Raw genomic sequence first — 27,336 nt, 5'->3', positions numbered from 1 at the left:
ACGTTAACATACCAGCGTTACGTTGAGGGGGGGGGGGGGGGGAGGGGGCTAAAGCTGCAAGGTCAGCATAAATCGCAGCTCTTATAAACCTGCCCCTTTCTCCACCCTGATTGGAAACAGAATGAGTTTGGAAAGCAAGGATGCCATTTTCTCACAGGGTGAGGACTGCAAACCGGACTGGAGGTTAGCGAGCGCCGAGTACAATGACAGCGACACCCATTTGCAGATCCTGGGCAAACCGGTGATGGAGCGCTGGGAGACCCCATATATGCATTCACTGGCTAGTGTTGCAGCTTCAAAAGGTACTGTCCACTCTCTCCTTTCAGTCAAGTAACCATCGCCGTGAGACACCCCCTTCCCCCTACATTTAAAATCCTGCTCACATGGATTCTATTCTATAAACTGGGTCAGCTCTGTTGTGTAAGAGAATCCACGCTTATTGAATATTATTTTCCCTTCTTAATTTTTAACTGCAGCATCCAACCTTCACATAACCGCTACCGAACACTCCAAAGTTCAGAATTAATTTTAGTTCGGGGGGGGGGGGGGGGGGTGGTTCCGTCGCTCTGTCACTTTGTGCAGGCAAAGGTTCCATGTCTTAAAATATGTACAAATTAAGGACTGAGATTCAAGATTGAAAGACAGATCAGATTATATCGACGTGGATTTTAAAAAGTGGACTGTTGTGAATTGCTCAGTTACTCCCGTCTTGGGATAAAATCATTTGGACACATTCTTAGGAAATTTTACAAAACTTTCTATGACCCAGTTTTTAATCTCAGTGACTATGAGGGAATGCCAACTGCATTCAAAAGGGAAATTTGATTTTACCTGAGTTTACTGAATAGTTATCTTCCACTGTGATTATTTATTGTGCATTCAAATAATAGATACCAGATGTGTGAACGTTTTGCAGTCAGTGCAAGGTAGAATGATGTTAAGGCATAATGTTCTTCTCTGGTGCAATTGCCTTTGATGCTGACTTGATGCATTTTATTGGGAATCAGAGAAAAGCTACAAATAATATTAGGTTGTTCAGTTGTGTTCTCTGGGGACATGTCATGGCATTGTTTGTAACAAAGGATATTCTTTATATTGATAAGTAGGAACACTCACAGCACATGAAGGATTAGATTTTTGATAAAATTTTGTTGCAAATTTTCTTTACAATTAGATCGACAAAATAAAAAATTGGCCCTAAAGTAATTGTGCACTGAACTACAGACAGACTCAGAATCTTCAAAGAAGTGTCACAAGTCTTGAAACAGTAACTGTTCTTTCTGCACAGACGTTACCAGAGTTTCTCCAGCAATTTCCAGTATACTCCACAAACACCTGAAGGAGTAGCGCTCCGAAAGCTAGTGCTTCCAAATATACCTGTCGGAATAGGAATGGGGGAGTCCACTTGACCCTTTGAACCTGCTCCATCATTCAATATGATCATGGCTGATCATCCAACTCTGTACCTTCTACAGGCTTTTTCCCCATATCCTTTGATCCTTTCGTGCTAAGAACTATATGTATCTCCTTCTTGAAAACATTCAATATTTTGGCCTCAATCAGTTTAGAGAATTTCTGTGGCAAAGAATTCCACAGCCTCAACACTCTCTGGGTGAAGAAATTTCTCTTCATCTTAGTCCTAAATGGTCTAACCTGTATTCTTAGTCTGTGACCCCTGGTTCTAGACTCCCTGGTCATCAAGAACATTCTTCCTGCATTTACTCCTGTCTGGTCCTGTTTGAATTTTATAGATCCCCCTAATTCCTTCAATAATTAGACAAGGTATTATAAGGTGCATTTTTTTCTGAATACATTATTCTGAAACATATTTTTCTTCCTCAGTTAGTGTGTGAAGCTGCCTTAGACAGTAGTGCCATTATAAATGTGGGAGACCAATTTCAGATACGTTGATGAAAATCAAATTCAGTTTCATGTTTTTAACAAATCAATAAAATTAGATTAGATACAATTTTGTATTTTCTTTGTGTAACATTATTTATCAGAATTGTCTTGCCACATTCCTAACGTTTGCACACTTGTGCAATGTTGTCATTCATTCAGAATTTGAAGTGAAGTTCGTGACAGCTGCAGCTAAATGGTTCCATAACCTGGCATTTACTCCTGCATTTCACATTAAAAACGTTATATATTATTCAAATACGGTTTGTCTAATGCTTTGTTTTATGTGATTTGTGTTTCATTAGCTTTTCATTGTACATTTTTTGCTGGAAAATGGAGTTGGATTTGCCGAAAAATGGAATTAGAATAGTCAGGTAGTTGTTTTTGATTGGAGCAGACTCTGTGCTGCAGGCCTCTATGGCTCTGTGATTGTCTATTGTCCCTAAAATTTGTTTTTGAGGATCATTGGAAGTGCAAAATAAATTTAGTTGGAATGATATTCCTTCTCTACTGATTTTCTCTCATTTGTCTGGTAATGGCAATGCCTTGGGTTTTCCAATATAGCAACACTTTTCTGTATCTTTAAATATCCCACCTTGGAATTTGGATGTAAAGAGGGGCTGTGACCTAGAGATATGAGAACATTAGGCCAGTGCAGTTAGCTAGTGTCCCCATGTGGCAGCTAGCATATCAGTTTACAGTAGAGTTACAGAGTCATTAGCCCAACAACTGTTAATCCCCACCCTGTTTTCTGGTTGTGCAATAGATTCTGGTAGCACTGTCATTATGTGCAATGGTGGTCTTAAAGGCATTGGGTGGAAGTAGCATGCTATGGTGCAACTAATGACAGGGAAAAAATAGCAATAAGACCAATTTCTTACTCTTGGCTTAGGAGGACGTGTTCTGGAAATTGGATTTGGAATGGCAATTGCAGCCACCAAGATAGAGTCTTTAAATATTGAAGAGCACTGGATCATTGAATGTAATGAAGGGGTGTTTAAAAGACTACAGGAATGGGCTAAAGAGCAACCCCACAAGGTAAGTGTGTATAAATAAACATTGGATAGTTTTGCAGCCGCTTCACAAATTTTTTTGTTTTAATTTACTGATTTTACGCAAATTTGCATTTATATGAAAGATGAGTGAAGTGAAACTGCTCAACCAAACTCATTTCGGTTGGGACTGCTATTTTCTTGATGACGGGCTTATGCCCGAAACGACTCTCCTGCTCCTTGGATGCTGCCTGGCCTACTGTGTTTTTCCAGCGCCACACTTTTCAACTCTGATCGCCAACATCTGCAGTCTTCACTTTATCAACTGCTATAAAACCCAATTAGATTGAAATTTGTGTGATCCAATTGCCTCATCAAAGAAAAACATGTATTTGCATAACATTTCCATATAATGTGGGGTCAACAGACATCTATTGACAATTTCTATTTTGCACATTCTTGAACCATTGCAGTCTATGTGGTGAAAGGAATCCCCCAGCATTATGAGGTTGAGATTTCCAATATTTTGACCTAGTAGCTGTGAAGGAACATTGATATATTTCCACATTATCATGGTGTGTGATTTGATTCTGGTCATTTCTCATATGCTTGCTCCCCTTGTCCTTCCAGGTACTAGGTGGGGAAACACGTATTGTAGGCAAACATGCTAATTCCTGATTGAAGACCATGATTTGGTGAGCTGATTCATGTCTAGGAGGAACTAACAAATTATCATGCATCTCACACTACTCAAACCTTAACTCTTGTTCTTTGGCCCCATGATCTGGCTGGAGCAAAGCTCATTGGGAAGGAATGAATAGAGAGAGAAAAAATAAACATAACTGAGTACAGCATGAATAAGTTGCATGGAGATTGTTGAACACATTGCTAAATTCATACTGTAAAATATATTAAAGCAATTTTTCAAAGACCGTTAATGCAAGAACCATAGTATTAGCAGATAGATTCATCAGTTTTGAAGTAGCTTGTAATGTTCAGTACATAAAAAGAGAAATTGCTGGAGAAACTCAGCAGGTCTGGCAGCATTTGTGAAGAGAAAGCACAGTTAATATTTCACGCCCAGTGACACTTCTTCAGAACTGTAGAACTTGAAGCATTAACTCTGCTTTTGTTCCATAATGCGGTCAGACCTGCCAAGTTTCTCCAGCAATTTCTATTTTTGTTTCAGATCTTCAGCACCTGCAGTCCTTTGATTTATTTTTCTATTTAGTAAGTAGTGTTCTTGAAGATGCAGTCTAAAATTCTGCATATTTTGCATTTGTATGGAAAATGAATGAGGTCCTTGCCATTATGACAACAGACATTGCATTTGAAATTAACAAAATTTGTGGGAAGTGGCTTGAGATATTTTAAAGAGATTGTAGGAATATACAAATGCTAGACTCTCATTCCTTTATATAGAAGAGGTAGTAGCCCATAGATTGTTAAAGCACAGACACAAGCCTTTTAGCTTATCAAGTTTACAATGGTGTTTCTCTCTATAACAGCACCCTAGTAAGATCGTTTCTGCTAATGTACAAATAATTATGGAAGTGTAATTACACATAATTGAAATCAGCCTTTTACATTTCTCAATGCAGATTATTCCCCTCAAGGGCCTCTGGGAAGATATAGTTTCAACATTACCAGATTCGCATTTTGACGGTAAGTTTGACAGTAGTATTTTTTCTCTGAAGTACTTTATTACTAAACCGTTGGCAATGTAAACATGCATTTTTTTTAATGTGTCTTGATAAATAAGATTCTGAATCCAGGTAGTGAATAAGCCAATATGTGATATATCAAGAGAATCAGTCGTCATTACTACATGATAAACAGCAATAACAAAACATTGGATTATAATAAAATTTAAAACTTTATGCTGTGATTCGTATTGCCAGTTTGAATATTTTAAAAGTGCAGTTTATTTGGATGGAGCTTGTGCTACTGGTAGATAAGAGGCAATGTCTACCATATATAAATGATGCAACTGAATTGCTGCTTCACCATTGCTGCTGTTGTAGTATTTGGAAGAAAAAATTGTGTTGGAACTGTGGACAGCATTTGCAAACCTAAGTCAGAGCTTCAAGACAACGATGTTGGACAATGTGGCAAAAATCATTTTCAGAGGTAATGACACTGAGTGTACAGATTAATCATTGAGAGAGCAGAGTCACTCGAGTGAATAACTGTGCAGAGCTATCCTTTCCAGCAACTGATTGCTGATAAAATTCTTTTTGGAAAAAGCTGCCAAAAGAATTGGCTACCTCTCCAACATTAAGGTAGTTCCTGCTTTTATTTAATACATAAATGTTTAAAAAGATGGCTTTTTTCACCTATTGCTAATTGAACTTTTTTTCTGCCAATGTAAACCTTTGCAGTTTCATGAATCGCCCCTTGCTTCTGATAATCTCATTATTAGGGAGCTCAGCCGGAAACTGTTTTCACCACTGAAATCCACAGGCATAAATTTTCTATTGGGGATCATTGGTTAGTGATCAGGAATTGGAATCTGGACTCAATCTTCTAGTCCCTAGTCAATTGACTCCAGAGTCAATAGCTGTGATTAGAAACCTGACACTATGATAGACAATGATTTTGCACATCAGTATGACTCAGCATTGCACTGGGTTGTCTAAGAATCACAGAAGATAAGAACAGGAGTAGGCCAGATGGCCCTTCAAGCTTGCTCAAACATATCTTTGGCCTTAACAACTATATCTAACTCCTTCTTAAAACATTCAGCGGCAAAGAATTCCACAGGTTCACCACTCTCTGAGAGAAGAAATTTCTCATCTCATTCCTAAATGGCCTACATCTTATCCTGAGCCAGTGACCCCTAGTTTTAGATTGTCTGATTATCAGGAACATCCTTCCTGCATTTACCCTGTCTGTCTATTACAATTTTATAGATCTCTATAGATCCCTCCTCATTCTTCTAAACTCCACTAAATATAGTCCTAACTGGGCGGCACGGTGGCTAGCACTGCTGCCTCACAGCGCCAGAGACCCGGGTTCAATTCCCGCCTCAGGCGACTGACTGTGTGGAGTTTGCACGTTCTCCCTGTGCCTGCGTGGGTTTCCTACGGGTGCTCCGGTTTCCTCCCACAGTCCAAAGATGTGCAGGCCAGGTGAATTGGCCATGCTAAATTGCCCGTAGTGTTAGGTAAGGAGTAAATGTAGGGGTATGGGTGGGTTGCGCTTCGGCGAGTCGGTGTGGACTTGTTGGGCCGAAGGGCCTGTTTCCACACTGTAATGTAATCTGATCCAGTCTCTCTTCATACGTCAGTCCTGCCAAACCCAGGAATCAGAGTCTGGTAAACCCCTGTTCTACTCCCTCAATAGCCAGAACATCCTTCCTCAAATAAGGAGACCAAAACCCCGCACAATATTCCAGGTGTGGTCTCACTAAAGCCCCGTATGATTGCAAGATATTCTTGCTCCTGTATTCAAATCCTCCTGCTCTGAAGACCATTTGCCTTCTTCACTGCCTGCTGCATGTGCATGCTTACTTTCAGAAACTAGTGCACAGGTATTGCAAAGTGATACTTCTCATCATTTTGCTCAATCCTTAACTGGGCCTCACACCTATTCCAACAACTTTCTTCAGTGTGATAAGCCTCTGACTAGACCTCTTCCTTCCTCCACTTCTGGATGAATATGTCTCTGAATTCAATGTTTCCATTATCCGGTAGCTGTGTCTTCAGCTGTTTGAGTTCTATTCTCTGGCATCCAATCCTGAACCCCTCCAAATTTCTCTCCTCCTTCAGGTTGCTCTTGAAACCTACTTCTTTGACTAGACTTTGACATGATGTTACCCTCTTTGCCTTGGGTTCAAGTCATTTTGTCTGTTTACATCCTTATGAAATGCCTTGCAACATTTTACCACATTAAACATTTCGGTATCATTGCAAGTTGTCATCGTCTCATTTAATTTCTGGTTGTAGAACAAAACACAAATTCTTACTTTGTTCATTTGTTTTTCAGGAATTCTTTATGATACCTACCCATTGTCTGAGGAAACCTGGCATACACATCAGTTTTCTTTTATAAAGGTAAGTGAAGAGAATGGCCCAGAATTTGCAGTCATCAGTATATGATTAGTACTAGTCATTCATTACAGTTAGTCTTGCTCACAGTCTCTCTCACTGGGCTTTTGCACTGGAACTTGCAGTGATCAGAAACCTGAAACAGTGCACTACACTGTAAGGGAAATCTTGGACCTATGTTAATAGGGCAACCAACTGTCTATCTCATTAACAACCTAGACTAAAGAATTCTTACTGAGGCACCTACCAGAATGTCTAATTTAGAATATTTAACTCAATCTCATATCGTATATAGCAAATTATGTAAAGAGAAAAGACATTTTTTAAAAATAATAAATCTATGATAATTAAAATCTTGTGGAATTAAATGCTACATCTATGAGAGTAATTTTTAGTGTCAAAGTGATTATTGGGCACTGATTGAGACTTATCATATTGTTAAACATTCATTTAAATTTAACGCTAATTTTTCTGGAGTGTTTCATTTCAAGATAAATCAACAATTCATCTACAAATGCTTTCCCACATAAGAGCTGGAGCTAAAGACTATCCACATGCCTCCACCATGTACGCACATTGCATTTGTGTCACATAACTTCTGAAACCCATGGCTTGGGATTTGAGGGTGACAGAAACCTGGGACTTGGGGTGCAAGGGCTAGAGGGGGAACAATGTGAGGGACTTGGGTTGGGGTAGGGGACAGGTGGTGACAAGTAAGAAGAATGATGCAAACCGCTATAAACTGGCTAATTTTGGGTCAGACCAATTTGCCTGTTGCTCTTTGATGGTCACATCTCTGCCCAGGTGACCCTGGAGAGGTACAAATATGGGTATACCTCAGGCTTTCTGTGTTTCGTGACCGCTGGAGACACTGGTGTGCATTATCTTCGCTCAAAACTACAGAAAAGTTTTAATTGTTCTTTTAAAGTTTTGATTGTTTTATCATGCATCTTTAAGGGTCTATCACTTCTTAATTTAATCAGTTCAGTTTCATTTGGTACAAAAGTATATAAAGTAACACTTTTGAGGGTTTTTGTGACCAGTTGGCGCCATATTATCTGTCTCAAAAAATATTATTTTAGTTTAAGTGTATGTCTCCTTTAAAATTTGGCTGTATGTTATAGGGCCCCTGGAGAATTAGCTCCTCAGTGAATGAGAAAATTTGATTTTCAAGTTGATTCGTTTTTCAGAAGTGTGTCAGCTGAAAATGCGCAAGCCAGTGCTGTTAATTCTACTTACAGTCAGAGCACAAAGGTTCAGTTACTATCATTAGCTAGCTTCTCCATTTAATCTAAGACTACATACAAATAATTTGAACAAGGATTACATGTTTCGTAGTGAATGTTTATAAGGTACATCAAACTTGTCTTCATGCAGTCTATATGGGTGAACCTGAAGATCATGTGCATACATGATCAGATATAGGTACACTTGGCATTACAAAGCATCCTGCTAGGGGGAGGCATTATGGTGCAGTGGTAGTGTCCCTAAACCTCTGAGCCAAGAGGCACATATTCAAGACCCATCAGATACTGAGGTGCATAATAACATCTCTGAATAGGTTGATTAGAAAACACCTTTTGCCAGTGGGAGCCACTTGCTGTGTTCTGCAGGTGGGTTAAACTAATGAAAGAGATATTGAAGGGGTTGGGAATAAGCTTTGGTGGGTATGGTATGTGGGCGTGCATGTGCCAAAACCTGGATGGACTGTACTGCCAAAGCAAGGCAAAAGCTGGGCAGATGGGAGCATCGCTCCCTCTCCATTGCAGGTAAAAACCTGATCAAGTGTAAGGTACTCTTGGTGTTGTTGCACATAGTGCAGGTCTGGCCTATTCCCCGAGCCTGCACCAAAGCAGTCACCTGAGTCACCTTCTGCTTCACCTGGAGGTCTAAGATGGCCCATGTCCATAGGGACACCATGTACAAAGCTATACATAAGGGGGTGTGGGTTAAGAACATACCCAACATTACCCTCATCCTAATAGCTACCTTCATGCGTGGCTGGATCAAGCTATGAGGTGGAGACACTGGTGTTGGACTAGAGAGTGTACAAAGTTAATAATCACATAACATCAGGTTATAGTCCAACAGGTATATTTGGAAGCACTAGCTTTTGGAGTGCTGCTCCTTCATCAGGTAGTTGTGTAGAGTAAGATTTAAGATACAGAATTTATAGCAAAAGTTTACAGTGTGATGTAACTGAAATTATATATTGAAAAAGACCCAGATTGTTTGTTACATCTCTCATCTTTTAGAATGACCATATTGGTTTCAATTCTTTCAGGGTTTGAATGTAAATTCTTTTATAGTATTGTCCAAGCACAATGATAATTGTTAAAGCAGGAAAATATCACCTTCACAAAGTACAGCAAACTACACCCTGCTATTAATAGTCATTGCATCTGTACCCACTCAGGCAAATGGTGGAATTGCAAGAAGTTCTAAACTCTGTCACCTGTCTGATGTTGGATGGTACACATTTCAGAAACCTTCAATTGTTCTACAGCAGATCAGATCAAGTTACACATTCCAACTAAATTGCTGTGCGTTTCTTGTCAAAGAAATCAGTTTCAAGTTGCTTGTGTTGCAAATAAACACAACAGCATTTTTTTTTAACCAAAATTTACAGGAATAAGGCAGTCAAGTGGAGTTGCTGATTAGCAGATCAGCCACGATTTTGTTGAATGTCAGAGCAGGCTTAATGGGTCGAATGGCTGACTTCTGCTCCTTCGTTTGATGGGTTGTGCATCTATCACGTACATACAGCCATTTCACATCCTTCCACAAGAAGCAAAGTACTGTGGATGCTGGAAATCTGGTGCAAAAATTCAGTGCTGAAAGTATCCAGCAGCATTTTTGGAGAAAGAAACAAAAGCTTCATTTTAATGACTTTTTATCAGGACTGGGCAACATTTGAAATGTAACAGGTTTTGACCAACAGTGGATTGCTTTTCTCATCTTTCATCAGCACATTTGTGCACATACAGTCGCATTTCTATTTTGATATTTAAACCATTGCCCCAATTTTAGTGAAATGTAACTGGGTCATTTGTTTAAAAAGAAAGTCTGATGACATAATTCTCCTATTTCGAGAGCAACTCTAGGCTCTGAGGGGAAAATCCAGCAAAAACCTGGAAAGAAATTATTGTATTGGAGCTCTATTTTCAGGTGTACAAGTCAGACCAGTTTGCAAAATTCTCAAGTTTTACTATTATTTCTCCTTCTGGGTGACAAAACTAATCTTGTTAACTGACAACCCCCCGAAAATTTGATCTGTAAGCCCTCTACTCCTTAGCAGCTTTTCTGACCATATGACATCCCCACAATCATAGTGTTTTTGTGTACCTTCTTCTCTACAGAGCAAGAAACTCATCCATCACCTATTGCAGCATCCTGGCTGATACTGATCAGTTATAGGCCCACCACACTCTTCCCCAGAGCATCCAAGCAGGTTCCACAGACATGCTCGGGAGTCTGTAATCATTCTATATTTCTTCCTATCCCAACCATCGACTCCCTGCCCCAATTACTTACTCTCCATTTCTTCTCACCTCCTCCTTGTTCTCTGCTTGGATCCAGTTATCACCCGGCCCAATTTCAGGGTTGATATTGTAATTGGTGTTGACACAGTTTGGTTAATTTATCAGATTAATCTTGGAAGGACACGAGCAGAAAATGCAGCGAAACCAAAAGTTTAAACTTTTCTTTCAGGGTCACGCCTGTCGTCTGCTGAAACCTGGTGGCGTTCTTACATACTGCAACCTCACCTCCTGGGGAGAGCTGCTGAAGGGAAAGTATAATGACATTGAAAAAATGTTCCAGGTAGGAATAAAACACACCTTATTGAAGCTACCATGAAATGTAGGTGTGATCTATTTGATTCATTCAGAAGCTGCCAAAACTAACTGGACATTCTAAACAGCTTGCATTTTATATCCAGCTTGGAGCTCCTGTAAGTTTGAGGTAATGAGCTGGAAGAATACAGGTGATTTAATTTACATCTGAGCTGCTGTTCCTCAGCTGGGGGTAACAGCAGTTCTCAAAATTGTTTGTCTGCCTGGTTGCCCCTCACACAGAAACATTTATTTTAAAAAAGGCTTCTATATTTTGGACTATTATCTTGTTTTATAAAGAAGGATAACATTTTGAATTTTTGGAACATGTAATGCTGTGTGATCAGTTTAACATTTGCCATATTAACATATACCTTTTACCTGTCCAGGAAACTCAAGTGCCTCATTTGGTGGAGTCCGGCTTCAAGGAGGAGAATATTCAGACCAGTGTGATAGACCTAATTCCCCCCAGTGATTGCCGATATTACTCTTTTCATAAGATGATCACACCCAAGATAACTAAACACTAACTGGCAAACTTTTACTAATACTGTCACAAAGAACCATTATAGTCTTAACATAAAGGATGCCTTTTATCAGATTCAATGGATCAATGTATCCCAGATTCTTTGTGACACGATGAAAAGTGTTGTACACAACTGATGATATCTATGCATTACTATTGAAAGCAATGTGGTTCAATTATTGGTGACATTTTTTGGAAAGTCAGAGTGTATTTCTACACTTTTGGAAATTGTATTTGCACAATACTTGTCACAATTTTATAAAGGACTTACTCACAACTGCCTTTCATCCACAAATTCACCCGAAGTGTCTTATTTTCTACCAGTTTATTTTACCAGATTTTGGTACAGAAGTAACTGGAATACATAAAAAGAATCCAATGGTGGTGATCTACTGTACTTGGTGACAACTCAAAAATGGTGTGAAGGAGACACCTGACATTAGTCTCACATCTTCAGAGCACCTTGTAATATTCTAAATTATAATCCAACCGTAAACTGATATATACCTAAAACTGGTGAGTTATTGATTTGAAAGTGGAAAAATACCTTTAGTACATTTGAGAAAGTTTTGCTATTCTTATAATTATGATGATGCTTGGTTGCAGTATCTGAGGGGGATTAAAAAAAAAATCCAATAGCAGTGCTGGCCACGTTGCTATAAACATTGTACACCTCCAAGGAAGCTTGCATGTGATGGAAGAAAGATTTGGCCACAAGTCAGATTTGTCTCTTTACTTTGTTTTCCTGTATTTAGATTTTAAATTTAACATTTCCTTAAGACTCCCACCCCCATTTCTCCACTATTGCTAAAGCCAACTGATGACAAACCTTTGCTTTCCTCAATGTTACTCTTGTCAATCAAAAAGGAGAAATGGAGGAGTACTCGCTAATTTGTTTTTTAAAAATACAGAATCTATGAATTATTATTATGCCAGATGTAATTCATAGAAGTTATGGGAAAGCTTTCCAATTTTTACCATTGCCTATCTGCTAGAGTCAGGGAATCATCTGAAAAATGGGGTGGGAATCATTAGCAGCAGAGCTAAGGAAAATGGCATACTGCACAAAACAGGTATTATCTCAAAATGCTAAACTGCTGAAAAACAATATTGAAAACAAAGAAACGCCAAAGCAAATGTGTCAACTTTTTAAATGAAAGTTTATAGGACACATTTATATATGATATCACAACAAAAAAATTCATTCCTCCACCAAAGAATCCCATTATGACCCACATGTTATAAATACTGGTTGCAATTATACATCCATTTATTTCCGATACCAAATGCTTAACCTTCTTTCCCTCTTTATTTTCTTCTGCAGTTGCAGAATTCCATATAGAAGTGCTTCAGCTGTAGGTGGGCAGCCTAATGTAAAAGGAAAAGCTATTAGATATCCAAAATAACACTTTGAAGTAATCATATCAAAAGGGGTAGCAACTCTTTTGCATGAATTCAACTGAATGGAGACATAACACAAGATGCAATACAAGACTCTTAAGGTTCAGGTAGGCTTTCTCCATCTTGTTTCCTCCATTCTCTACTGGAAACAGAAGCTCTCCAGTACTGTGGTTCTCTAATTGTGGTCCATAGAACACTTGTCCATGGACTGGTTCCAAATGCAAGCCACTGATGTACAATGTCAGGGCTAAATCAATACAAGAGAACAAATCAGAGACCTTCCACAAATTTGATTGAAAGTGGATCAGCTCCTGTGTGCATGATACAAGTCATGATAGACACAAGCAATAATAATGTAGCAATTTTAAAATAAGATATACATTAATCTTGTGCAACTGTGACATTGGATTCTCAGTGTGGAGTCCGATGTGAAGCTGAAGCAGATATCACTTCAGTGGTGTCTCCAGAAGATTGGAGAGAAATTGTGGGTCATGGAACTTCTCCTGTTTCCAAGACCCTTATCAACCCCTTTTAACCCTCAACAACTTTGAGTACCTTTGTGATGCACTGGGTTCTACAGAATAGGACACAGCAGCATAGAAGGTCATTTGGGCTAGAGTCTGTGCCAGCTCCTTCCAATAGAAACAAAGTCAGTCCTATCACCTCTCTGTCCAGCTGTTCTTTCCCAATTTTTCTCCAAGTATTTACATAATCTCCTTTGAAGACTCATTTGAATCTGGACCCACCACCACCACACGGAGGAGCAACATTATTTCAATCCTAATCACTTTGCATAAACATTTTTTCCTTGAGTTGCCTCTGGTTGTTTTGTCAATCAACCCATGAGGTTAAATCTGGACAGTGTGATTACCAGTCTTCCAGCCACCGGAAACAATTGTCTTTTTTCACAATTTAAACCCTTCATAATTTTGTACTATTCAGTCTAATCTCCTCAGGCTTTTTGCCTAAGGAGCGCAGCCCCAGATTCTCTGTAATTGCTCATTTCTAGGCTTGTGATAGTAAATTTCTTAAGTCTCTATGTAGATTTCACATTACTCTAATGCTGAGAATTGGAAATTGAAGCCTTTATTTATATAGGCTTAGCAAGAATTCTGCACGTCAGTTTACTATGCCTTTATTTATAAAGGCCATCAAAATGCAGGTAAGATATGATATAGCTTTGTCAGACAATTGCACACAACCTAGTTGTTCATTGTACGCGATTAGCTCAATTTCTTTGAACCCGGTCTGATGTCATAATACTTTTTTTGAGGGCTCTTATGATTTCCTTGAGGGCTACTTTCTGATTTGCAGTTGCTGCATTTTTATTCTCCTTAACTCATTTATTAGGTGATGTAGTAACAACATCTTATATATGTGTATTCATTTGCAGCACTTGGACTGGATGTAGGCTTGCTCGCTGAGCTGGAAGCAAGCAAACCTACATTCAGAACCTCGACCTGAGCTACAAAACTCCTCAAAACCCACTAGCACTTGGACTCTAAGTATCAAAATTAGAAGAATTTATCACTATCCTTAATTAATTAGCTCAGGTGATTTAAAGTTTTCCTGGCTCCCAGTTAGTTGAGTATTATTTTGTTAATGGGTTTAAAACTGTTTTATATCCTTTGTAAGTACCTTCTATTCACTACCACGTAGCCTCACTCCCCCTACAGCCTCCTCTTCCCACCCCCAATTGCAACCGCCTCCTTCACTCATACTCCCCTCACACTTAGTGGGGGGAGGTGAGAATGGGGAGGCTAAGTGCTGCCTCTGTCCTACACCTAACGCAAATTCCTCTTTCTTATGCCCCACTTGCAGTCTCCTTGTTCCAGCCTCCCTAAATGCTCCCCCACCTGTAACGTCCTCCTTCCTGGTCTGCCTTTCATTCCATTCCTGTGCAGCTTCCTTCCCTCTGACTCCACTCTTTCAGCCTTCTCCACCATGCATCCCCCTCCAGCATCTCCCCCATCCTAGACTCTTTCTACCCCACCTGTTGTAGCCTCGCATTTCTTTACCACCTCCCCATTCCCTCCTCACAGTCTCCTTCCTCTCTCTGGCACAACTCTGGCAGTAAACAGCATTGCCCTGGATTTGACCTCAAGGCTTGGGTCTGGCTGGCATTGGTCCCAATGACTCACTCACTGCAGTCACTGACTTTCTCAGCTTCCCCTCACTAGTGAGCCTATCAGCAGCAAATGTAGGATAGGAGAAGCCTGTATTTGGAGGACCATGAGAAACTGAATTTTGATTGGAGCAGCAGCTACTCAGACTCCAACTCTCTAAGGTACTGGTATGATTCAGATTGGTGGGTGATGGGTATTGCTACCTGTGCCCAGGATGCCCTACTCCTGAAGACGTGGTCCTGATGACCAGCACCATATGCAACCCTTCTCTTGGACCCCGAATTATAATTCTCATGTTTGCTAAAAGTGGCAAATCAAAGTGATTGGGTTAAGTTGGTGCAGAGTTGTGTGGACAAAACGTCAGTGGAACACGGTTTCAGGAATTCATTACTGGCAAGTTGTTCATTGTTAGCAACACTAAAGTTTGTTTTGTTTTATTTATCCATGAAGATGTGGGCATCGCTGGCTAGGCCAACATTTATTGTCCAAAAAGCAGCTAAGAGTCAACCACATTCCTGTAGGTTGGATTTACATGTAGGCCAGACCAGGTCAGGATGGCAGATTTCCTTTCTCAAGGATATTAGTGAACCAGAAGGGTTTTCCAACAATTGGCAACAGCCTTATGGTCATCATTAATCTTTCAAGTCCAGATTTCTCTTTATTGAATTCAAATTCTATTATCTGCCAAAGCAAGATCGGAATCCAGATCCCCAGACACGATCTGGCTGTCTGGATTAATAGTCTAGTGATGATACCAGAATACCATCACCTCCCCTATCTTCAGTCAGCTCAAAAACACGTGCTCTCCATCAGGGCTCGCAGGATCAATCATAGAACCCATAATTTTCCTCACATGGATCTAAATGTTCCTGTCTAACAACTGCTGCCTCAGTCAAGGTCAGCTAACATGTTGGGAACAGAGAATCAAATCTCTGAGGCTCTCAGCTTCACATTATTTACTTTGTCAACTGAGCTAACAGAGGGGCTTGATTTTAGGGAGTTCACCACTAATTTCAATTTTAACTAAAAATAATCCTCCCTTATCACCCCCACCCTACAGTCTTCTCTGGTCACATGCTTTTAACTTTATTTCACCAGTGAGTCAGGCCCTGGGTTGGTGAGGATGGAATAAAAGATGTATGTTCCTGCTCATTATCTTTTTGACTGAATAGATATAATGGATAGTAGTCCACATATGATTTCACTTTCCCTACTATTGTAGAGGAACACATTATCAAATATTCAACTAAACAATAAACTTTTAACAAGAGATAATTTATAGAATGTGGGTATTAGTTGCAAAGCAGCATTTGTTGTCTCACCCTAAATACTGTCAAGCTTGTAAGCTTGCTTCTTCCATATGACTGGAAAGGTGCAGCAGGCCAGGCAGCATCCAAGGAGCAGGAGAATCGACGTTTCGGACATAAGCCCTTCTTCAGAATTCCTGAAGAAGGGTTTATGCCCGAAACTTCGATTCTCCTGCTCCTCGGATGCTGCCTGGCCTGCTGCGCTTTTCCCACACCACACTTTTTGACTCTGGTCTCCAGCATCTGCAGTCCTCACTTTCTCCTACTTCTTCCATATGACTGAATGGCTTACTATGCTGTTTCAGAGGGCAGTTAAGAAGTCAATCACATTGTGTGGGTTTGGAGTCACGTAGATCAGACTGAGTTAAGGACAGATTTTATTCACTGAAGGATGCTGGTGAACCAGCTGTAATTTGATGACAAGCTATTGGCTTGGAGGTCACTAACAATTACAGTACCTTTCATTTAAATTACAGATGTATTTAATTCATTGAATTTACATCCCACAGCTACCATGTCAGATTTCAATTCAAGACTCTGAATCATTAGTCAAGGTCTTGGAATTACCAGTCCAGTAACAATCAGCTTTACTATGATATGTGTTGCACTGATAAATTGGCAATTTTTCTTTGATTACTGCACTCACCTGGAACGTAAATATCTACTGGCACAATTCTGTCACAGCCCCTCACCACAGCATAGGAGTAATGGTAATAACCACCACCATTTGCACAGCTGTAAGAACAATGTCACTATTAGAACTTTGGCTTTCAACAGTGATCAAAATAGTAAAATCTGCTATGAAGCTTATTAATATGCTCACCTGCCCATAGAGACTACATAGCGAGGTTCAGGCATCTGATCATAAACCTACACAAAATAAATAAAACGGAATTTACCTTTCCATCATATAACAGTTCTTCTTTTATATGGTTTTGGTGGCTCAATAATGACTAACATTTGGCTACAAATCCATTTTGATGGTAATTAAATGGATTGTTTAATTTTTAAACTTGTATTAACATTGTACTTGTGAGAAAATATCAATTAGAGTCATAGAGTCAGAGAGGTGTACAGCACAGAAACAGACCCTTTGGTCCAATTCGTCCATGTCGACCAGATATCCTAACCTAATCCAGTCCCACTTGCCAGCACTTGGCCCACATCCCTCTAACCCCTTCCTATTCATATACCCATCCAGATGCCTTCGAAATGTTGTAATTGTACCAGTCTCCACCACTTCCCATGGCAACTCATTCCATACACGCACCACCCTCTGCAAAAAAATGTTTCCCCTTAGGTCCCTTTTAAATTTTTTCCCTCTTACCCTCAACCTATGCCCACTAGTTCTGGACTCCCCCACCCAAGGAAAACATCTTGTCTATTTATCCTATCCATGCCCCTCATGATTTTATAAACATCTCTAAGGTCAGTCCTCAGCCTCCAAAGCTCCGGGCAACAGCCAAGGTCTCTTTGTTCAGCAATACTCCCCAGGACTTTTCCATTAAGTGTGTAAATCAGAGCAGGGCTTACCTTTCCCAAATGCAGCACCTCACATTTATCTAAAGTAAACTCCATCTGCTACTCCTTGGCCCATTGGCTCATCTGATCAAGATCTTATTGTAATTTGATGTAATTTTCTTCGCTGTCCACTACACCTCCAATTTTGGTGTCATCTGCAATACCTCCTATGTTCACATCCAAATCATTAATTAACTTTATTTTGTAAACATTTTTGTAACAGAGTTGAAATGCATCCCTCCTGTTTTAGGAAGATGGAACATTTTGGGCATTTTCCTTTAAACTGAATTTTAAAAATTGTTCTTCTTGTTAAGATTGCCAATGCTAGGATTAGTATTTCAAAAAGTTACCATTTTCAGACATCCTCTGTTTCTCAAGCACAAAACATTATTGATTTACAATATAACTAATTTCAGAGAACAATTCTTTTTAATTCTTTCACGGGCTCTGAATGTTGCTGACTGGGCCAGCATGTGTTGTCCATTCCTAATTGCCCGGATGACAGCAAAGAGTCAATCATACTCCTGTGTGGCCTGGAGTCACATGTTGGTCAGATCTGTGGAGATTTCCTTCCTTATAGGTCACTCGTGAACCAGATGGGTTTTTACAACAATCAATAGTGGTTTCATGGGGATCTCATGAGGCTATCTTTTTATTCCAAATTTTTACTAAGTCCAAATTTTACCAGCTGCTTTAGTGGGATTCAAATCCATGTCCCGAGAATATTTTATTTAGATTTTTGTAGATAATTTCACCATCTGCCATGCCCACAGAACATTAGCCAAAGTTCTGGATGACATTGATGTTACTATTACGCCACCTCCTTCCTCCTCTCAAATGGACCAAAAGAGAGAAGGCCTGTGCACACAGCAGGTCAATCAGCCAAGCAGTGAAAAGCCTTTGCAGGGTAACACTCAACAGAAGAACAGTTCTGAAGAAGGAGATTGATCAGTAACATCGACTATTCTCACTACAGAAGGTAATCGGCTGTCTTAGCTTCACATTTACAGCATTTTAATATTGTGTGTGTTCGAAAGGAGGAAACCTGCAGAAAGCATGGCGACAAAATCACTGGGTCACCTTTCGAAGAGCTGGAGCCATTTTGTTTGTGAGGGTACCAGCCACGATCATGACGTCTGACTGCCGAGGACTAGCACGGAAGACGATGCCGAACCGGTCCATGTCATACCTGGGCGCTGCCATGTGCATCATTTCAACGGCACAGCAGGCAAGGCCAAAGGTCATGGGCCATAAAGAACTCTGAAAGCATTAAAAACAATCTTTCAAACACAAATACTTCTCACTTCGAGTCATAGAGAGGTACACACTTCTAATCAATTATTTTCAAAATGCCTCTGTGCCACAGACTGTAAACAAAATACGATTAAAATAAATAAAGCTGCAATGCAATATATTAAATATGTTATCAGTCCCAAAATACACTTTAGTAGATAATAGCCAGATGTAGCTGTAATTTGAAGCCATATCCTAAATCTAATTAGTTAAACACTTAATACATCTGTTCAATTACTTGCATAATCACACACACAAGTTAACACTATCTCTTTGCAAATGCAGCACTCACCCGTCGGGCCCAATTGATCAGCTCATCTAGTTTTGTGATGACATACTCTCCTTTATTGCTGGGAAGCGAAAACTTCTTGGCAGCTAATTCAGTGCTTGCCTGTTTGGCTAGTGTGGAGCTGGAAAACAAACAATTCCAGTCCCAATTAGATTTTAAATGAAACCTCCAAAAAAACACATAAATGTCCCCTTATTGTGAAGTCATTGAGATAATATTGAAAACTGGGCAGATTCAGTTCTCTGTTTAATTCTTAGAAGGAAAAGGAAAGAATGATTGGGTGGTAGACAGAGGTAGCTATGGAGTGGGCTTGATGAGTTGATCGTTCTTTCCCTTTCAAGAAAGGTTCAGTCCGTATGTTTAAGACAAATGCTGCTCATGTTTCAAGTTAGACTTATCAATGAAACTTAAGGGAATTGTTTTCTTCTTTCACATATGCAATGAACTGTCACACACTTTTGGTACTTTTCTGGTCAATCCCTGCTATGCTTACATATTCAAAAATGTTGATAAAATACAGCTTTGTTAAATTGAACATTTCTAATAAAACAAATTGTAGATTTTGATTAAATTTCAACCACCATTTTCACTTGGATGTTGGTAATGGAGGATGGTTCTGTCATAAGTAAGGGTAAATGTATGATGCAATGTGGGGTACATTCTTTTTTTTGCACATAAGCCTGAGGGAGTGATTTACATTCCTGAGATTTATTTGCCTTTCTATTGCCACATACAGAGGATCCTCGATTTCCGGCATTCGATTATCCAGCAATTTCACAAGGTCCCGATGCTTGGCTAAACTATCTTATCTGGAATTCGATTATCCGGAATTCGAATAATCAAACAAAATACTCCCTGCCTGTTTCCTTCGGATAATCGTGGTTCCTCTGTATTTTGACCACAGCTGCCACCTCTTTGCAACACTTTTCAGGCTTCCCATCTCCTCCCCTGTTTCAACCCTTTTTCCCCCCACATTCTTGTCTCACTATTACCTTGTTCCTTTATCAATTGTGTCAATTAGTCACCATTGCACTCTGCAGAATGCTGACTGTGAAAATATGCACCAGAATCCCATCACTAGGGCATAGCCACTTTATCAGACATAACCAGCAAACTGAAATGCTTTAAAGACCTGATCATGGCTGATATCAGTGAAGACTTTTTATTTGTCACTATCGGGGAGTAATGAGATGTGAACAGCTGATTGAAACTGCTTAAAGGCAAGATTTTGGACTATTCCAAAATCTGTCTTTTAAAAGTTTCAAATTGACTTAATTGCTCAAAATAGTTGGGGATTTTAACATATTATAAACTATGCCTTTATAATTGCCTCCTATGAGAGGGAAAGCTGCAGTCCAGATGTGTCTGATATCATGCATGAGAATAACGTGGACTGTTTTACAAAACATATGCTCTCTTACATTTTTCCGACACAATCAGCTAAATACTATTTCCATTACAATTTAATCATTCTGGCACAGAGGCTACAATACGTACTTGACAATGGTCTTAAAATAGTCTTACCTTTCTGCCTTTTCTGTCACTGTGGTCTGATGGAGACACCGTGAATGACTAGCAAGGACTGAACCGGGTCTGAAAAACAAGTCAGTAATTAAAGAAATGTATACAGTGTTGCTTTTAATGATACTTCTTACATTGTAATAATTTGCAATATTGCAAAATTATATCCAAAAGTATTATTTGTAAATATAATTATAGCCGTGAAAACAAAGAAACAGTTAAGTGACAACCCAAAGCTCCAATGCGCGGCATTCTGAAACGCACATGACATTCCTAAAGAGTGAGCACCTGGTTAAAACAACAAAATTCTGGGAATATTTAGCTAGTCAGGCAGCATCTGTGGACAGGAGAGAAGCAAGATTATTTATTGGGTTGACAACCTCTCATCAGAATTTGAAATGTCAACATTACTTTTTAAACTGCTCCACAGATATTGTCCAATCTGCTGAGCTCTTACAGCCTTTGCTGTTTTTATTATAGATTCCCAATCCCCACAGTTTTCTGCTTTGATTTTCATGTGGACCTTGATGTCTTGGGGGAGCACTGAATAGGGATGAGAATCTTTGTCATAGAGCAAAGTTTAAGTTGCAGTCATGTAACCAGTATTCAAGCAAAGAGCTAAAGAATGGCTTCTATCTTCACATTGGAATGATGTGAAACACTGGGCACACTAACAAGAATGCACAACAGCATCTTGAATTGTTCTGATAATTTGCACATAAAACAAATCTCCCAAAGTCTGTAACAAATGAGTAACGTATGAATCCTATAAGGGCAAGAGGAGGAAACTCAGTCATTTATCTAACTGCTGTTTGGAACTCTTCCTCTGCACAAATTGCGTTGTTTACCCACAAAACAACTGATAGCATTTCAAAAGTAATTAGTTATGATGGATTTTGGAACATGCTGAGGATGTGAAAGTCTATAAATAAATAGAGTGGATTTCTTTTTGATAAATGCATTCTTAATACTGGGCCATTTCATCCTTATGCTGTTTAACATCCATGAAACATTCTCAAGAAGTCTTAAATATGCACTTCTGCTTCCTCACTTGATTCTTCATTTTGTTATACAAAGGAATGATTTGGAACAGGGCCAGCAGGTGCATTTGAACAATAGAGGCTGAGAGTAACAGATCATGTATAAATAGAGAATTTCAGTTATTTTAAAAGCTTGTTAAACCTTTTAAATGTTGGGCACTAAAGTTAATAAGCAGCTAAGGATTTAAGGGTTTTTATTAATTTGGATCTTCAAATGTTTTAATATTTTCATTCAAACATTTCTAGTTTTGGAAATCAAAACAAGAAATGCTGGGATTATTTATCAGGTCTGGCAGCAAAATGGAGTCAAAGAAACAATCAATATTCTGGTTTCTTTTTTTGAATAAAACTGTCTCAGTTTTCATAGCTGAGGCACAATTTTGATATTTCTCAAATACTATAATAGCTTTAACTACCTTATTCAGGCACTCCATTCTGAATATTGTTTGATGATCATCCTCACCAAGTTAACTATAATCTTGCTACCCTGACACAGGAAAAGTAAATGGTGAAAATGAAAGTAACTGACAGCACAATACTGTTGTGAAACAGGAAACAGGAAATAGCAACAAAATTTCTTGATAACTAGGAAGGTAAAATTAAAACTGTTGGAAGGGTAGCAAGGTAAGGACTAGGATGTAAACCGCTTTTCCTCTTCCATATGCTGACTAACAGAGTATACATTTCCAGCATTTCCTGTTTATTCCAAACTTCCATCAGTCATCTCTGGATCAAAAAGAAATTTAGCTCATACGTTCATGAGATATAGCAGCAGAATTAGGTTATTCAGCCCATCGAGTCTGCTCAGCCATTTGATCATGGTTGATATGCTCCTCACCTCCAATTTCTTGCCTTCTCTCCATATCCTTTTAACTCATCACCAATTAAAAAAGGTGACTAACTCCTCAAATTTATTCACTGTCTGAGCATCCACCACACCTTGGGGGAGTGAATTCCACAGATTCACAACCCTGAGGGAGAAGTAGTTTCTCCTCAACTCTGTATTAAATTTGCGACTTTAGACTATAACCTCTTGTCCTAGAATGCCGAAAAAAGGAAGCATCTGCTTCACGTCTATCCACACCTTTTATCATTATGAACACATCAATTTGATCTCTCCTCATTCTTCTAAATTCCAGAGCCTAGACTGTTCAATCTCTCTTCATAAGACAAACCTTAGATAGTCAGTCTGTTTTTCTTTTTTTTTGCAGCATGTCTCTCATTCTGAGGTTTAAAGTCACTACTTCCATTATTTTCCACCCCATCCCAGCTCAGGAGGCTGCATTCAATAATCTTTCACTTTAAAGACAGCTTTTACAAAGTAATGTAAGGTTTGTAGGCTGACCTGGAAACAACGGATACGAATCCACCGAGACGCAAAACTGCAAGAGACAAAATAAAAACACACAAACTGAGTAATGACTTGAAAATGAAACACACTTCAATCCATTGAGTTTATTAAAAACATAAATGTTTATAGTTTAACATATAGTTTTAAATAGCTGGCAGTGAACCTAATTATCCTTATTAACTATGCAAACATTGGAGTGTTGAGCAAGGAGAGATACAGTGAAGTAATCCAATGAACATATACTGTATAAAAGCAAATTACTGCGGATGCTGAAATCTGAAACCAAAAGAGAAAATGCTGGAAAATCTCAGCAGGTGTGGCAGCATCTAAAAGGAGAGAAAAGAGCTGACGTTTCGAGTCTAACTGACCCTTTGTCAAAGCTGTACTGTAAATAGGAGTCGGAGTAAGCCATTTAGCCCCTCCACCTCGCTCTGCCAGTCAACAAAATCCTGGCTCAGTTCTCAATTTCTCTTCCATTCCAACTTATCATAGCTTTCAACTTCCCAACATTTCAAAAATCTACCTACCACCTCTTTAAATACTTTGTGATGTTTTAAATATTCCACGCCTTTCAGGGGTAGAGAATTCAGATCTTTAGTATGATCTGTGAGAATAAAAACAACTTCCCATCTCAGTTTTAACTAAGTCCCCTAATTTAGCAGTGCCCCATGAGTGGAAAAGTCCATTTGCCTTCCGGAGTGGGGGTGCACTGAATAAAAATAAGTACTTATATGTTGTAAAAGTTTTTCTGATATCCTCTCTTGCTACCCCTAAGCATTCCATTAAAACTTCAGTGTTACATATAGACCAATTCTCAGTCTTTCATTCACTGGATGAGGATTTGACCTTTCAGCATCTCTGGAGGTGCTTTTCCCTTTCCTTTTTCAACAATGAAATTCCCACAGACAGCAATTTACAGGAAAATGAATGGGAACAGCTACTATAAGATTTTCTGTTCCTTCTCTAAACAGAAAGAAGAGACAGGGGTTTAGGTGCTTTCTCTTTACAGGCTGGAAGCTTATCCTGTACTGTTCACATAAAATGCTGTAGCCACTTGCCTAGAAGCCAATCAAGTAGTAACAATTCTGCAGAGCCCTCCTGAACCACACAACTAGCCCTCAATTAAAAGACCATCTCTGAGCAAAACTGCCCTGATTCCATACACATGTCTAGCATCTTCCCTCACTGCTCAAAAACATTTAACCCATGATGTGTTCCTTTAACTTGTGTATTAAAATTGCAAACACCTTTTTACACAGCTTCCTTGGTTTAAGGAAAAGCATAATTTCCCCATTTATTAGTCCACATGCCAAAAAAAAAGTGTCCGTTATACTTGGGCAACTTCGTCTTAAGCTTTATTGAGAAAAACTATGAATTTATATACATTTTAATTTATGTTCAAGATGTGGGTTTTGCTAGCTAGGCCAGCATTTGTTGTATATCCCAGATGCCCTCAAGAAGCTGACCTAGACAATTGACACATAATATTCAATAAAGGGGTGCAGAAAATTAGGGATGCATATAAGGCTAGTATTGGTGTTATTGGAGGCTGTAAGACTGAAGGAGGTTATAGAGATTAGAGACCTAGGCCATGGAGGGCTTTAAACATAAACATTGAGATGATCGTGTACCAGAAACCAACAAAACACAACAATGCGTGATGGGATTTGGTACAAACAAGGATACAGGCACAGTTCAAGTTTGGTGCGGCAGGATGGGAGACAGTCAGGAGAGTTTAAAGTAGTCAAGTCTGGATGTAACAAAAGCACAAGTGAAATGTATCTAGCTCCATTTCATGCACCCACCACTCTCTAAGTAAAGAGCCTACCACTGACATTTCCCCTAAACCTTCCTCCAATTACCTTCACTCAGTTCACTGTACATGGTATACTATAAACACAAACTAGGAGATTAACATTGAGACAGACAACTGCACAGACAAGACAAGCAGCAGGCTGAGAGAATGCAGCAAGCCAGGCAGCATCAGGAGGTGGAGAAGTCAACATTTTGGGTGTAACCCTTCTTCAGGACACCTGAAACATTGACTTCTCCACCTCCTGATGCCACCTGGCTTGCTGTGTTCTTCCAGCCTCCTGCTTGTCTACCTTGGATTCCAGCATCTGCAGTTTTTTTTTGTCTCTAATTGCACAGGTGGACGAAAAAGAAATGGCTGGAGAAACTCAGCAGGTCTTGCAGCAGAGAGAAAGCAGAATTAAGGTCTCGAGTACGGTGATCCCTCGTCAGGGCACTGCTTTCTGAATAGTCTAAACATTCTAAAGTCGTTTCAAAATCCAGGCCCGAGACGTCTTTCCAAAAACGCTGCCTGACCTACTGTATCCCTGGGGGTTTCTGGAGTGGATTTGGACGATTTTAATAGACCGGATAGAAAGGAAGGAGAAAGTGAGGACTGCAGATGCTGGAGATCAGAGCTGAAAATGTGTTGCTAGAAAAGCGCAACAGGTCAGGCAGCATCCAAGGAGCAGGAGAATCGACGTTTCGGGCATGAGCCCTTCTTCAGGAATGAGCCCTTCTTCAGGCTTATGCCCGAAATGTCGATTCTCCTGCTCCTTGGATACTGACTGACCTGCTGCGCTTTTCCAGCAACACATTTTCAGCGATAGAAAGGACGGCCAGGTCTGGACCAGGCTGCACGTCTCACACAGAAAGTAAAGTCTATGCACGTACACAGAGTATCGATACATTGAGTTGTTTAATAGTTGAAGCACAATCTGTAAACCGAGAGGCCGACGCTGTCAAGGAGGAAAGGTCAGGGCCGGGACACCGGGCAGGTTTATGTCCTTGTGACCGCAGCGGGAAACCCGACACTCTCGATCACACCGACTACAATCACCTTACCCTCTCCCGCCTGTGATCTGCGCCGTGAACACAAACATAAAACCAAAGCGATTAAACAACAACGCACTCACCTCCCAGCGTCGCCATCTTGACCGGAAGCTGGTGCTCCCCCGAAATAGGTCCCTCCGCCGCCGCCGCCGAAACAGGAGGGTCCGGGGGGGGGGTCAGCGGCAATGAAATAAATAGTCCTTTAAGAATGCTTCACGACAATAGAAGGCATCTTTGCGTGTTCTAAATCGTACATTCTTTTAATGATTGGGAATAAAAGTACTAGCCGTCCCTGGGTGGGCTCGAACCACCAACCTTTCGGTTAACAGCCGAACGCGCTAACCGATTGCGCCACAGAGACCAGTTGCTGCAGAGGTCTCTGGGAAGGCCTAATAAAGGTACAGACAGCGATCCCATGGCGGCGGGCACTGCACACAGGATTCAATTTGTAAAATGTTTTAAAGCAATTTAAGAACACAGATCGTTTTGTAGGGTTTCGAACGCCCACGGATACCACACTGATCGATGAGGCTAACATTCCACGCCGTGCACTTGGATCCTCAGTCACCGGCCGCTAGTGTGGTGCCGAAATAGCTCAGTTGGGAGAGCGTTAGACTGAAGATCTAAAGGTCCCTGGTTCGATCCCGGGTTTCGGCAGAACCTTTTTTCCTTTCTCTTCCCAAATACGCCAGTTTCAAACTGCGTGTGGCATTCCTAACATTTTGAACATTCACTTCAATTCATTTAACTGTTATGCTGGCTATGCGGATGTTTATTGATTGGGTTTTTTAAAAATCAACATGCAGGAATCATGGAGGCTTTCTTGATGGGTTGTGGACATCATTAACAAGGACAGCAATTGTTGCCCATCCCCAATTGCCCTTAAAACTGTGTGGCTTTCCAGAGGTCTATTAAGAAACCACCACATTATGACACATTCTGGATTGACAGCGGAGAAAATAAATTATTCAACCGGGTAGTCCCAAACTCCTCTTCATTGTATCTACATATTGCCTTATGTCTTAAATAAATGGTTATCTACCTTCACCTTAACTACAACTTCTTGCTGTTTGGTTCAATCACTTCCACAGGAACTCCACATTAAATTAACTACGTAGACCAGAGAGTGTAATGGTCAATATCTATCCCTCAATTAATATAACTAATAAAAACAGATTACTTGATGATTATCTTGATGATGTATCTGAGACCTTGCTGTATACAAACTGGCTGTTGCTTTTCCTGCACCTACAACGATAGCTAAACTTTTGAAAGAAATTCAAAGGCTTTAAAACACATGCGTTGATGAAAAAAGCTTTTTTCTTCAGTGAAAGCAAAAGCTCT

At 39.8% G+C, this 27,336-nt stretch overlaps 2 protein-coding genes and 2 non-coding genes across 4 annotated transcripts; 2 read left to right on the top strand and 2 right to left on the bottom strand.

Moving 5' to 3' along the window:
* The first annotated feature begins 106 nt into the window (after positions 1-106).
* Positions 107-11,594, top strand: gamt (guanidinoacetate N-methyltransferase). The gene is made up of 6 exons (XM_043721344.2): positions 107-302; positions 2,792-2,937; positions 4,493-4,556; positions 6,879-6,946; positions 10,652-10,762; positions 11,163-11,594. The coding sequence occupies exons 1-6, from the start codon at positions 122-124 to the stop codon at positions 11,301-11,303; spliced, it is 711 nt and encodes a 236-aa protein (XP_043577279.1). The 5' UTR covers positions 107-121; the 3' UTR covers positions 11,304-11,594.
* Positions 11,595-12,440: 846 nt separating this feature from the next.
* On the bottom strand, positions 12,441-26,192 carry ndufs7 (NADH:ubiquinone oxidoreductase core subunit S7). The gene is made up of 8 exons (XM_043721345.2): positions 26,076-26,192; positions 23,143-23,179; positions 20,761-20,829; positions 19,240-19,357; positions 18,735-18,914; positions 16,957-17,003; positions 16,780-16,868; positions 12,441-12,667 (listed from the first exon to the last, which is right to left on the bottom strand). Exons 1-8 carry the CDS (start codon positions 26,089-26,091, stop codon positions 12,570-12,572), a joined length of 654 nt encoding a protein of 217 aa, XP_043577280.1. The 5' UTR covers positions 26,092-26,192; the 3' UTR covers positions 12,441-12,569.
* Positions 26,193-26,279: 87 nt separating this feature from the next.
* On the bottom strand, positions 26,280-26,353 carry trnan-guu (transfer RNA asparagine (anticodon GUU)). Its single transcript has one exon. It is a non-coding gene; the product is annotated as a tRNA-Asn (tRNA).
* Positions 26,354-26,576: 223 nt separating this feature from the next.
* On the top strand, positions 26,577-26,649 carry trnaf-gaa (transfer RNA phenylalanine (anticodon GAA)). Its single transcript has one exon. It is a non-coding gene; the product is annotated as a tRNA-Phe (tRNA).
* Positions 26,650-27,336: the final 687 nt, after the last annotated feature.

Source organism: Chiloscyllium plagiosum, unplaced genomic scaffold (genome assembly GCF_037043375.1).
Source record: "Chiloscyllium plagiosum isolate Xiang-an unplaced genomic scaffold, Cpla_swu_hap1 HiC_scaffold_28, whole genome shotgun sequence".
In the NCBI taxonomy this organism is placed as follows: domain Eukaryota; kingdom Metazoa; phylum Chordata; class Chondrichthyes; order Orectolobiformes; family Hemiscylliidae; genus Chiloscyllium; species Chiloscyllium plagiosum.
This window is presented reverse-complemented; position numbering and strand designations above follow the sequence as displayed.

Coding starts and splice junctions, on each gene's coding strand:
- ndufs7 (XM_043721345.2), bottom strand. Junction 18,915..19,239: donor TGATCAATTGGGCCCGACGG/GTGAGTGCTGCA, acceptor TAATGCTTTCAG/AGTTCTTTATGGCCCATGAC. Junction 12,668..16,779: donor AGTAGATATTTACGTTCCAG/GTGAGTGCAGTA, acceptor CTTTTACATTAG/GCTGCCCACCTACAGCTGAA.
- gamt (XM_043721344.2), top strand. CDS start 122: ATGAGTTTGGAAAGCAAGGATGCCATTTTCTCACAGGGTGAGGACTGC. Junction 2,938..4,492: donor CTAAAGAGCAACCCCACAAG/GTAAGTGTGTAT, acceptor TTCTCAATGCAG/ATTATTCCCCTCAAGGGCCT. Junction 10,763..11,162: donor ACATTGAAAAAATGTTCCAG/GTAGGAATAAAA, acceptor TTACCTGTCCAG/GAAACTCAAGTGCCTCATTT.